This window comes from Haliotis asinina, chromosome 2 (assembly GCF_037392515.1).
Source record: "Haliotis asinina isolate JCU_RB_2024 chromosome 2, JCU_Hal_asi_v2, whole genome shotgun sequence".
Taxonomy (NCBI): Eukaryota; Metazoa; Mollusca; class Gastropoda; order Lepetellida; family Haliotidae; genus Haliotis; species Haliotis asinina.
The window spans coordinates 36,462,784-36,474,531 of record NC_090281.1 but is presented as its reverse complement, the minus strand read 5'-3'; the positions used below and the strand labels follow the sequence as shown (position 1 = coordinate 36,474,531).

The following is an 11,748-nucleotide window of genomic DNA, read 5'->3' as shown; positions in this document are numbered from 1 at the left end:
GACTATGAACAATGATATGTCCCCGCGCGAACACCGTGACATTAACTGTGATAATCCTCAAATGGCTACATGTGTTTATCAGGAACACCCCAGTTACCTAGGCTGCGCCTACTCAGAACAATCCCAAGACCAGCTTCCCAGTGTTCGTGGCATCTGGATGTCCTTAGAGTCACTTCTTAGTCATAACGTCTTTCCTGAAAGAGAATTACTTATCTTACGTCAATGGTGACGTTGCTGGGTGAACGTCTTCAGCCTTAGTATTGTTTTATCAAAGTTCCTGTAGGAAGCTTGTCTAAAGCCTCTTTATGTAGTACTTGTTCTCTGTGTGAAGTACATATGATACCAGCGTTCGTTATTTCGGTGTTTTTGCTTGGGGTGGCTCTGGGCCAGGATCAGACTCGAGTTCCTGGAGCATCTGGAGAAGAGGTTGTAGAAGCTGTGGTGAGCAGGATCCGAGAATCATGTACTTTCTCTCACGACAAGTTGTTTCTCAGACGCCTGGCCTATGTGGAAACGCATGATGGAACAGACCCTAAGACCTACAGGCCTGGATATGATGGTGGGATTTGGCAGGTGAGTGCTGGATCGTGCTTAATGTTTTGAAATGCGGCTCTAATATGTTTTTACCTATAATGGTAATTAAGTTGGTTAAAATTACAATGCGCAAAGCCCATTTCGGTTGTCCCCCGCCGTCATATTGCTTGAAGATTGATAAACGCGGGATTAAAACTGAACTCATTCACTCACACATAACTAATTGGCTACATATGCCACGTACTCTTCAAAAATGTTGGGGAACTTCATTGAAAACCTTGGAAGATATATAGGAGTCTTTCGATTTTGATGTGATAATAACGAACGGTTTAAGAATACATCACCTCTTGCACGTCCTTATGGCCGTATTTGTTGTTCAATAATTTGTTTATTGCTGCATCATGTTAAATTTGCATGTGTAAGATTTTCAATCTCAAACTAAAAAACGACATTACAATGGTGTGAATGAAGAAGATTGTCAAAATTAATGATTGACAGTGATTTATAGACCTCCTTGAAAATCGTCAAAATCATTAACGACACCCCATGCATGTGTATGGGACTAATGCGTTGTGCACATGCATATCATGTGTTGTGTTTAGGGATGGCGATATTTAGAACTGGTGATGAGTCCATAAGATGTTAACGCCTATACCTCCTATATAATTGAAAGTTTAAGTTCCCCCTTTTTTATGAGTATGTTTAAGGTTGCATCAATTAATGGATGAGAGGGTGATGTTCACTTTTTACCTAGAATCGATATTTTAAAGGATAACCCTATGTTTAACACGTTTCAATGTATTTCTGGAATCACCAAAGTCTCTCCGCACTGTGGCCACTTTCTGACATCATGCAGCAGTTATGAAAATACATTATGTCGAAAACTCAAAATTGAAACTCGGGCCAAAAACGTTTGGCTTATGGACGAAAACATTTACCTACAAGTTTTTCCTTGTTTTGGAGATTGTAAGTGAATGAAAGTATGTTTGTAAGGATCATGACACAAACTTCATTTCGACTTGATTCCGCTTATCAGACCGTCATTAAAACTTCTCGCCCATGGGCGAAAAACATTATCTCATAGGCAAGAATATTCATTTATTCATTCATCGTTCTTAGGGTTAATACACACGGATACAATACTGAAATTTTGAATACAATTGAAAAAACGAATTTGACCACAACTTGAGTAACATTGGTAAATTGTTATCAATATCAGTTAGTGGTACAGTTCGTTTTATCCGGCAATTCATAAGTGCAATTATAAAGTATCTGGTTGACACATTAAACCTTATAATTGTACTCTGGGGAAACTGCGTTGTGTGTACTCTACATTCCAGTCTACAGTTCAGACATCAATGTTAATACTGATCTTCGGTGAATTTATCCTTTTGCTCTTCGTGTATTTATGATTAGTCGCCTTTAATATATATATGCCTATTCGTGGTTGAGCAGCCGTGGGTAAACCGTGCATGTTCTTCCGAAAGTATGTCAAATCATAAAAGCATGTAACGTCACCTATTTCCTCAAATATACATTCATATAACATTACCTATTTCCTTAAGTATACTTCGTCTATTCAATTTTATACTCAGGTGCTTTCACTATCTTTCTTATCATACAAGCATGTAATCTCATCTAACCAGTATTTATGCAAGTGCACACTCTTAAAAAACGCCCTTTTAAAAAGAATGTATTGCATTAGTTTAACAGCAAATATGTTAAAAAGGTGAAATTCATACGCCAAAACAAGAGCAGCCTATTGTGTTATCTTTCTGTTTTCTTGAGTCCACAAGATGGTGTCTAGGTCAGCACTCTATGGCCGCCGCTGGCAGCAATTACTACTCGCCACCGTCTCGGCATAGACTAGATAGGTCGACTAAGATCTTGCAGAATCCCTTTCCTCTCTTCTGCAATGCGATGGCCAGTTGTGGAAATGTCGGGGGAGTGTTTTGACGCTGACATACACATAGATCGAGTTCATCCCGCAAGTGTTCTTCCGGGTTCAGTGCTGGTGATCGAGGAGGACAGGCCAAGACATTGATGTCTTTGTGAAGTAGATCCCTCTGTCTGTCCACAATCGGAAGCAAGAACTTGGTTGATGTGCCTATTTGCTATGGAGGGACAACAGGGGCGACAACTAGCCTTCGTGGTCGAATCCCACTTCACGCAATAAATACCTAACAGGGGATGTTTCAGTTGGCTGCATTTAGTCGTGGCATTATAATTTCCCCTTTTCCAGGGAGAAAGTAGACACAACGATTGCTTTTTATAGTGATCAAGATCGCATGCTTTTCCGGCAGCTTGGGTGTGCATTTGGCTTCGTATGACAAGAACATTTCTTCACACGCTTCTAAATAAAGGAAAAAGTTAAAATTGACGGGTGCTGAATTTTAACGTTTTGGTACTGAAGCTGTTTACAGTCACACGTATGTAACGTTTTCTACAGAAATAGTAAAACAAAATTACCTAATATGCGTTTCGTTGGTAAGAGTGTATCTGAGTGTAAGAGTGTAACCTCATCTGTTTCCTCAATTATATTCAAGACATACCTGACTTATCCCAGTTTCATACATATTTAACCTGTATACATATACATTACAGTCATATCGTATACATTTTTGTAACATCATTTAGTCTGCATTATACAGGCATGTAACCTCACCTATCCCAGTTTATCTTCCGCTGCTCCCAGTATCTTTCTTGTTATACACGCATACAATATCCCCTATTCACAGATTGATGAAAGCAAGTTCAACCTCACCAAGGTATCCATCAAGGTTGACGCGTTGTTTCTTAAGATTAAATACCTATTTGGCATCGACTGGAACACAGTCAGGTGGGCGGACCTACGGCAGCCAATGTGCTCGGGCCTTGCTGCAGCACTATATCTTGCCTCCTTGACTGAAGACATCCCACAAAGAACACAAGACCAGGCTGCCTTCTACTTCAGACACTTCCGCAATGACAGTCAGTCGGTGCACGATTTTTCAGAAGGATCCAAACGCCTTGACATAGGTTTGTTTGTTTGTTTGTTTGTAGCATATCACATGGCAACATTGCAACTAAAGGCCCAATTCATTAATAGAGTCTGCACCAGTCAATCATTTGCATCGTAAGTATCGCTCTACTCAGCTGTATACGATGACATGTATCTAACCAAATCATCAAACCTGACCACCGGATACCGTTAGACGCCTCTTACGACAACCATGGTTTGCTGAAGATTGGTTCCTGTCTTCACTTGAACATGTGTTGATTCAAGATATCATTTTCGCGATACTGTATCAGACATAAAAAGATCGATTATACCACATGTTCTACTAACAAACGGCAACAAATTGCCGGGCATGCAAGAGGAAGAATTTTTACCAGAAATAATCGTTTCTCATTGGTGATAAAATGTCCAATACCTTTAAAGCAAAGAACTGAAATGACATACAAAGACGTTCACCCACTTCCAGTGAGAATGATAAAGATATCTAAAGCCTTCTGTATGGGTCAGACCAAGCCAATGGTCACTATAACATGATGAAGTCATATAAATTACCCCAAAGAAGCTAAAGAACACGCGATGTTACTATGTTTAATCTGTCATGGTGTATAACTTCTTTTAAGTAGTATCTTTCTATTGCTTTCAGTCTGCCAGCGAACAAATCTTGATTTAGCCTTTCTCGTTGATGCCTCTTCAAGCCTTGCTCCAGAGGATTTCAGGGAAGCCAAACAGTTTGCGCAAAATGTTGTGAAAAATTTCAAGATTGGTAGAAATGATGTCAGAATTGCGTTTGTAACTTTCAGCAGTGGATACAAATCTCAGTTTGATTTCAACCAATACACGAACAGCGATGACGTGCACAAAGCCATTGACCAAGTCCTTAAGTCAGAAGGACACACGGACACCGACCAAGCACTGGACTACGCGTCGAGGAAATTGTTCACGAACTCTTCGGGTTCAAGAGAGGGGAGCTCAAAGGTGATTCTGTTGGTTACCGACGGAAAATCAACAGCTCCTAAGAAGACTCTTCCTGCGGCAATACGAGTCAGAAACAAAGGAATTACTGTTTTCGCCATTGGAGTAGGTTCTGATGTTGACACAGAAGAACTGAGGAACCTGGCCAACAAACCTCAATGTACTCACGTGATGACCCTTGCAGGGTACAGAGATCTTAGTTCACTCGTAGGGGAAATCCAGGACGTTTCGTGTAAGGGTGAGTATGTTCAATTCTCATGATCGCAAAATTACAGGTCATAGTTGGTTGGTTTGTTGTTTAACGCGATGTCGGTCTGTAATAGTCACGTCTTGACCAGACAATCTATTGATCAACATGAGCCTTAGCCTAAGCAGATGGGAGCTTGTGCTTAACCACCCGATGCCTTTACACTTTTCTTACGACAAGCATAGGCTTCGAAAGACCAATTCAAACCGGGATCTGCACGGGTAATTGACCATATTGTATTCTAGAATTAAAAACGCAAATATTCTACGAAATGTCACATTTTGAAGGAATGTCATTGTTACGTGAAAGAATGTACTTAAAAAGCTGTGGAAATCGGAGCAAATAGTCTGGCACTGTTGTACTTGGTCTACCCATTTCTTTGCTTGAAGGATTTGTTTTTAAACTGAAAGAAAATGTACTACATGCAAAATATACAATGCAAATTGGCACGACTACTAATACGTGAGTGTGAATCCTGGATGGGTCGGATGGAGGCAGGAGTCGCACTCGCGAGACCTTCTTGAAGTATATTTTGAAAAAGATAAGAATGTCCAATGTTGTACTTTAAGAAACACGATATCTGAGAGTATGGAATATATATACGTTCCCATGTGAAGAAGTTCAATAAATCCCTGCCTTTATGTGTATCACTTCTAAATACTGTTCACTTACCGTCTGGTGGAAGTCCGTCAAATCAAACGCCCTGTTAAGTTTGAGGCAAGCTGTAAAGCACCTCTGAGTCCATTCCAAGAACGTAATGATTGACTGGTAGAAATTCGATGTATGTCAGACAGATGTAGCTTCGATGAACACGGCCTGTTGTTATTTCTAGCCCCAGCTGTCTTGACTCGCGGACGACATGTCTACTCCTGCTTGAACAGTGGCCTGTACCAGGTTGAAACAAATGGTTCCACAGCGCAGGTAAAGGTAAGCTGACGAAACTGGAAGTCCTTCCTCTACATGAGGTGGGAACAGGGGCGGGGACGGATGAGGATATTAGGGTAGACGGAGCCTAGGTTAAAACGAAAACAAGTGAGTGGGTGTATCTTCATTTGGTGAGTGACTGAGCTTTATTTTACGCCGCCTTTAGCAATATTTCAGCAATATCTCGGCGGGAGACACCAGATGTCACATTGCACATCACCCGTTTGACAGTGCTGCTTACTCAGAAATTGTATTTTGTGATTTGTGAAACGTGAGGAACAACTGTGGACTTATATCAATATAGCAATATATCGCGTATAGCGTGCCCCCTTTGTCGTCGCGTGCTATTCATGGCCGATGCCATGATGTAGTGACTTTAGATGCAAGGCCGTGGCATTGTGTATACAACAAAGAAAACGACATTGACATCTTCAAGTTCCCTTCCTTAAGCTGACAGTATACATTGCCAACGCCATCAGAGAACTGTCAGGTAATGTTTCTCCTGTCATCCTAGATCGCTGTCACTGATGGCGCGCTCAGTGTCTACGGATCTGTGATCAACGCGACCCCGAACAAGGCCGGCCATGACTTTTTCAGGTATGAGTGTTTCTTCTTCTGCAGGAGTGAGGGAATGAATTTACGCCGCTTTTCGCGATTCACATATTATACCCATGCAGGAAATCGAACCCTGGTCATAAGAGAGACAAGCGGACGCTTTAACCACTAGGCCACATAGTACTCAGTAATATGAAAATAGGGAAGAGAGTACGAGGTGAGAGGGGTAGGGCTGGGGTTAACGTCAGCTTGTCTCCTTAAAGCTCTTTACATGATAGATTAATGATGAGATGTTTACACAGAGGACGCTACACATATACGTTCAAAGTCGGTATTTACCCTAATACCATAAAATGTATGCTATATTTATGGATTCTGAATACGGAATTAATGACCCATCACCAAAGCTAAGATTCAGTGTTCACACCGGTAGATCGACCAACACTATCCACTACACTGAGTCATTAAAGTCAACAAGGGTTAGTTTGTTACAATGTATGAGTGAGTGAATTTACTTTTTAATGCTTAGCAATATTCAACAATATCTCACCCGACCCACAAGATACAAGCGACATTTTATAGATGAACCACGGTAGCGCAACTCAAGATCCACTCGCTCACTTCACGTTGTTGATAATGCCATGAAGAGATTCATACGTCACCAGTCTCCTCTCTTGTGTCTCCACCAGTATCTCCACCCCGGCCACATCAACCACGCTACTGATGAATGACGTGCACAGACCCCTGTATCTCAATATCACCTCGTCTAGACGCAACAACGGCTGCAGTGGCAACTACACCATCGACATAGGCAACGTTGAAAGAGTTAATTTAAGTACGTGTTTTGGTCAAAGTAAACTGCCAGTCGGAATGAAATGAAAGATTGATTGGGGATAAATATGGAACAAAACTAATGAAATTATGAAATTATGAAAATTAATAGTGACTATTTACAGGCGAATTAGTACTATTACTATTTTCCTAGCGTGTGAATATCCGGGTGAGCAAACCGATTCCTGTCGTAAGGGGCGACTAGCGGGATTGGATGGTCTGGCTCGTTGACGGGGTTGATACCTGTCATCGTATCACAGTTGCGTAGTACTATGCTGACAGTGTCAATTACAGGATTATCTGATCCAGACTCGAATATCTACTGCCGCCAAATACCTGATATATACCCGAGAACGGCTTTAAACAAACAAACAAACAAGATCGTGGCTTGTCAACCAACGGCATGGTAAGCGACGCATTGGTCCACTCGTTGATATGGTATACATTAATTTGTAATTTACCTGAAATATTTCGGATAACAGTTCGGGGTTACTTCTGTCCTGTTCTCTGATTGGATTAATATGACTGGCCTTTGTTCCAGGCACTCCAGTTCTCTGTGTTTACCATGACGTCACCAGGCTCTGTTCTGTGGTGGACTTTTATCGTAACTTCTTCACGGTAGTGGAACCTCCATGTCAGTATCAGTACCATGTGTTTCATATAATAGCTTAAGTCCTGTGTAATATCCGATATCACCAAGCAAGATGTAGCCTTCAGTCTTGGTTACAAGTAACAAAATGTTATTTCGCATTTCCTTACGTTTCTCAAGATAGCCAGCATACATACATACATATATTTCAGGAACCAGAATTATTTCCCCACTGGCAGTAACTTGTGGCCTGCCAATCAGTAGATAACACTGGTGTAATTTAACTTCTTTAATGTCATAGTATCCATGAAGATTAGAACTGATCTTCAGTAACCTACGCTTGTCCTTGGAGGATTGGGGGAGGGGGGGGTCAGGTTCCCTGACGCGACTGACAGATGTCGTCGTATCTCAGTTGTTCAGATTGATGCTCACGCTGTTGATCACTGGTGCAGACTCGATTATTTACAGACCGCCGCCTCATAGCTAGAATATTGCTGAGTGCTGCAACGTAAAACTAAACTCACTCGCTTACTTTGGGTAGGGTGTCACTTGTCATAGGGCGTGTTATGTTTTGAAACTACATCTCATTATTTTACAGACAAAATAACGAATCCCTGCAGGAGCAGTGACCCAGGATTTAAAGGTCATCCTACTGATCAGACGAAGTTCATCATATGTGGGGCTGATGGAACAGACAACGTGTTCCAGTGTCCTCAACATCATATCTACGACCAGAACATCAAGGACTGCATCGTTGGTGAACCATCTACTACCACGTCTACTACAACGACAGAGGCACCTATCACAACAATTGCAGGACAAACTACTACAATACCTCAACCGGCTACAACTATAAAGAAAACCACATTTTCATTAGCTCACACGCAAAGGTCAATTCCTTATACTACATCAACGGCATTTACGTCAAAACCTGCCACAGTAACAACTGCTTCAACCACTACAATTAAGCCACCGACTACATCTCCACAACCTGTTACATCCAAACTGAAAACCACCACCTTTCTATCAACATCCTCTGCAGCAGTCACAACAACGACATCTATTCCTGTTACTTCATCAGCAACTTCAATTCCTGATACTACATCAACGACATTTACGTCAAAACCTGCCACAGTAACAACTGTTTCTACCACTACAATTAAGCCACAGACTACATCTCCACAACCTGTTACATCCAAACTGAAAACCACCACCTTTCTATCAACATCCTCTGTGGCAGTCACAACAACGACATCTATTCCTGCTACTTCATCAGCAGCTTCAATTCCTGATACTACATCAACGACCTCTTTTCCCTCCTCTTCATCAACAACGTCCTCAAGACCTAGGACTGCACGTCCAATCATTCAGTCTTCGACAAATGTGTGGTCTGTATCCTCCATAACAACCAAACCTCCCTCAACAACTACAATCCGAGCTCATCCTAAAGTTGCATCCACTACAACATCTTCGATAGCATCTACGTTATTTCCGAACAGTCCCCCAAGTACCAATCCCTGCACTCACGAAACCAAGGGACGGCTCCTGCCCTACCCCAATGACGACACAAAGTACATTGACTGCTCCATTATTCCACACGTCGGCTATGTCATGACTTGCCAGGACGGCAAGATATGGGATCAGAGCATCCTCACTTGCACCAACAAGTATGTCATTGTCGATCCAAACCAGATGACCGTCGACAAGAACATTCACAACCCGTGCAGGATACACCTCAACAAACAAGATCTGTTTTACTTTCCCCACCCCGACAAAACCAAATTCATTCAATGCGACCAGTATGGGGATGCCTTCGTGAAGGCCTGCCCGAAAGATGAAGTTTGGCGACAAGCTATTCTCCAGTGCATACCCAACGCTTTTTGAAGGCGATGTGTAACAACTCTAATGTCAACTTATTACAGAAATGGAGAAGATGAGAAGAGGGTTATCACTAGTTGATTTTTGTATATTAGATATAATTTGTTTACCAATATACACAAATGTTAGAGTTCGTGTCTATCAAAAGAGTTGGAACCCAACCAAAACAAAATACACATTATTTCTATGAGCAACGTAAAATGTTACACACATATGTAAATATATATATATACTCTATACATCCATGTGTATAGAGCTATGGTCTATGTTATGAACTCGCTCGTTTTAGTAGTATATATCTTGAAACACTGACGTAAAATGTTACATTTGGTCACTTATCAATTTTGCTTTTAAGTATATGTCACATCTGGTGGGAAAGTATTTTTGTTGGGTTTCTTATATATATCGGGATATAAGGGATTTCTTTCAAAAAGGTAGGATTAATGATTGTCACTTATAATAAATTATGTCTTGCTAACTTGCACGCGTCAAATTTGTTTTACACTTATTTTGATGGAGCATATTTCTAAATAACGTACAATGAATTGTTTTGATTGTTGTACGTATATGTGTGTGTGTGTGTGTGTGTGTGTGTGTGTGTGTGTGTGTGTGTGTGTGTGAAAGATATTGATAGAGTGAGTACGTTATTTAGCAATATTGTTGCAATATCACGGTGGGAGACACCAGAAATGGGCTTCACACATTATACCTATGAGTAGAATTCAGCCTGGGTCTCCACGTGACGAGCGGACGCTTTACCCACTGGGCTACCCCGCCACCCCGGTATTACCAGAACGGAGTTCACCGAGTCTTTCTTAAAAAACAAGATAACTTCGTGATCCTGACACAAACGTCATGATTCAAACTACGGATTACTCGATGCAAATATACTAGTGAAGTCAAACTCAGTAACGTGGTTCAATCCAGTTGTAAGCAATACCTATCTGGATAAATGTGTCTCGTATTAACATTGAACTGTAAATTGTGTGTAAATAAATTCTCTGTTTTGGATGCATTCTCCATGAAGATGAATTTAAATTCAGCACGGGTTTGATTTCAGTACACCAAGAATCATTTTCATTTACAAGCAAAGGATCTGACAACGTCAAGGGGCATAACATTTCATAACGATGTGCCCAAAATAAGAAAACAGTCAATATGTCATAAGTACAATGGTCTTTATTCCACAACATCGTTCTGACAATAGGTGTACCAATTATACAACATAAAATAATAAAAGATTAAAATACAGTGTATCTGAATGTCACCGCATTGCGAAATATAAATAGTGATATTAATCCTAATGTTAATTTCAAGTATTCATCGCATCACATTTGACGGCATTTTATATAACATGCGAACTGATGAGTGCGGTGTAAAACTAAACTCACTCACTCACTTGCTTATGAAACCATGCGGATCTCCTCAAGAGAAATGTCCCCCATGCATACCAAGTACACTGGCTTGGTACCTCCCTCCTGACACTCATGGTAATACAGAGACTACGGTGTTGGGGAGCATTCGTATTCTCCGAAACGTTTGTGCGAGTACAACTAGGCAGAGCTCCCTTGGAGAAGTCCCATCTGCTGTCTGGGCTGATGACTGGCTTAATATAACCAGCCTGACTTTGCCACGCTTCCGAAAATCCCCTTTGCTGCATGATATTCTTATCTATAAAACATACTATGTGTGAGATGCTTTAACATAACTTGACGTTTCAGCTTAAAATGGGAGGAGCGCCCGAAGTAATGAACGTGTCCGGCGTTTACCACGTTGGTGAAACCAACTGTATGGTGCCGTGAAATCTGTAACCGTAATCGGGACAAACCGAGATTGTGAGGGTATGCCCCAAGGGAAGCAACTCCGGGAAACGAAATACGGCCCCTCTGACCGCCGATGTTCCAACATATCACGGGGTGTTTTGATCGAATCACGTAACGCCGTATTTCTGTAAGCTTCCGCTTTGAAACAAAATCAAATAATTGTTTGTTTATCAAGAGATCATGTCATATTTACACAATATATGCATATAAAATTATACATTCATCAAAGAATGTTTAAAAGCTGGAGTATGATTATACAGTACGGATTTAAAGTCTTGGAAGACGAAGAAGAAGTGGTAGAAGTAGTAGTAGTAGTAGTAGTAGTAGCAGCAGCAGCAGCAGCAGCAGTAGTAGTAGTAGTAGTAGCAGCAGCAGCAGCAGCAGCAACGGTAGTAGT

At 41.2% G+C, this 11,748-nt stretch overlaps 1 protein-coding gene across 1 annotated transcript; it reads left to right on the top strand.

Moving 5' to 3' along the window:
• Window positions 1–10,021, top strand: LOC137273666 (uncharacterized). Its single transcript, XM_067806459.1, has 8 exons — window positions 1–573; window positions 3,273–3,552; window positions 4,176–4,742; window positions 5,584–5,678; window positions 6,190–6,272; window positions 6,920–7,065; window positions 7,603–7,695; window positions 8,249–10,021. The coding sequence occupies exons 1-8, from the start codon at window positions 337–339 to the stop codon at window positions 9,532–9,534; spliced, it is 2,787 nt and encodes a 928-aa protein (XP_067662560.1). The 5' UTR covers window positions 1–336; the 3' UTR covers window positions 9,535–10,021.
• Window positions 10,022–11,748: the final 1,727 nt, after the last annotated feature.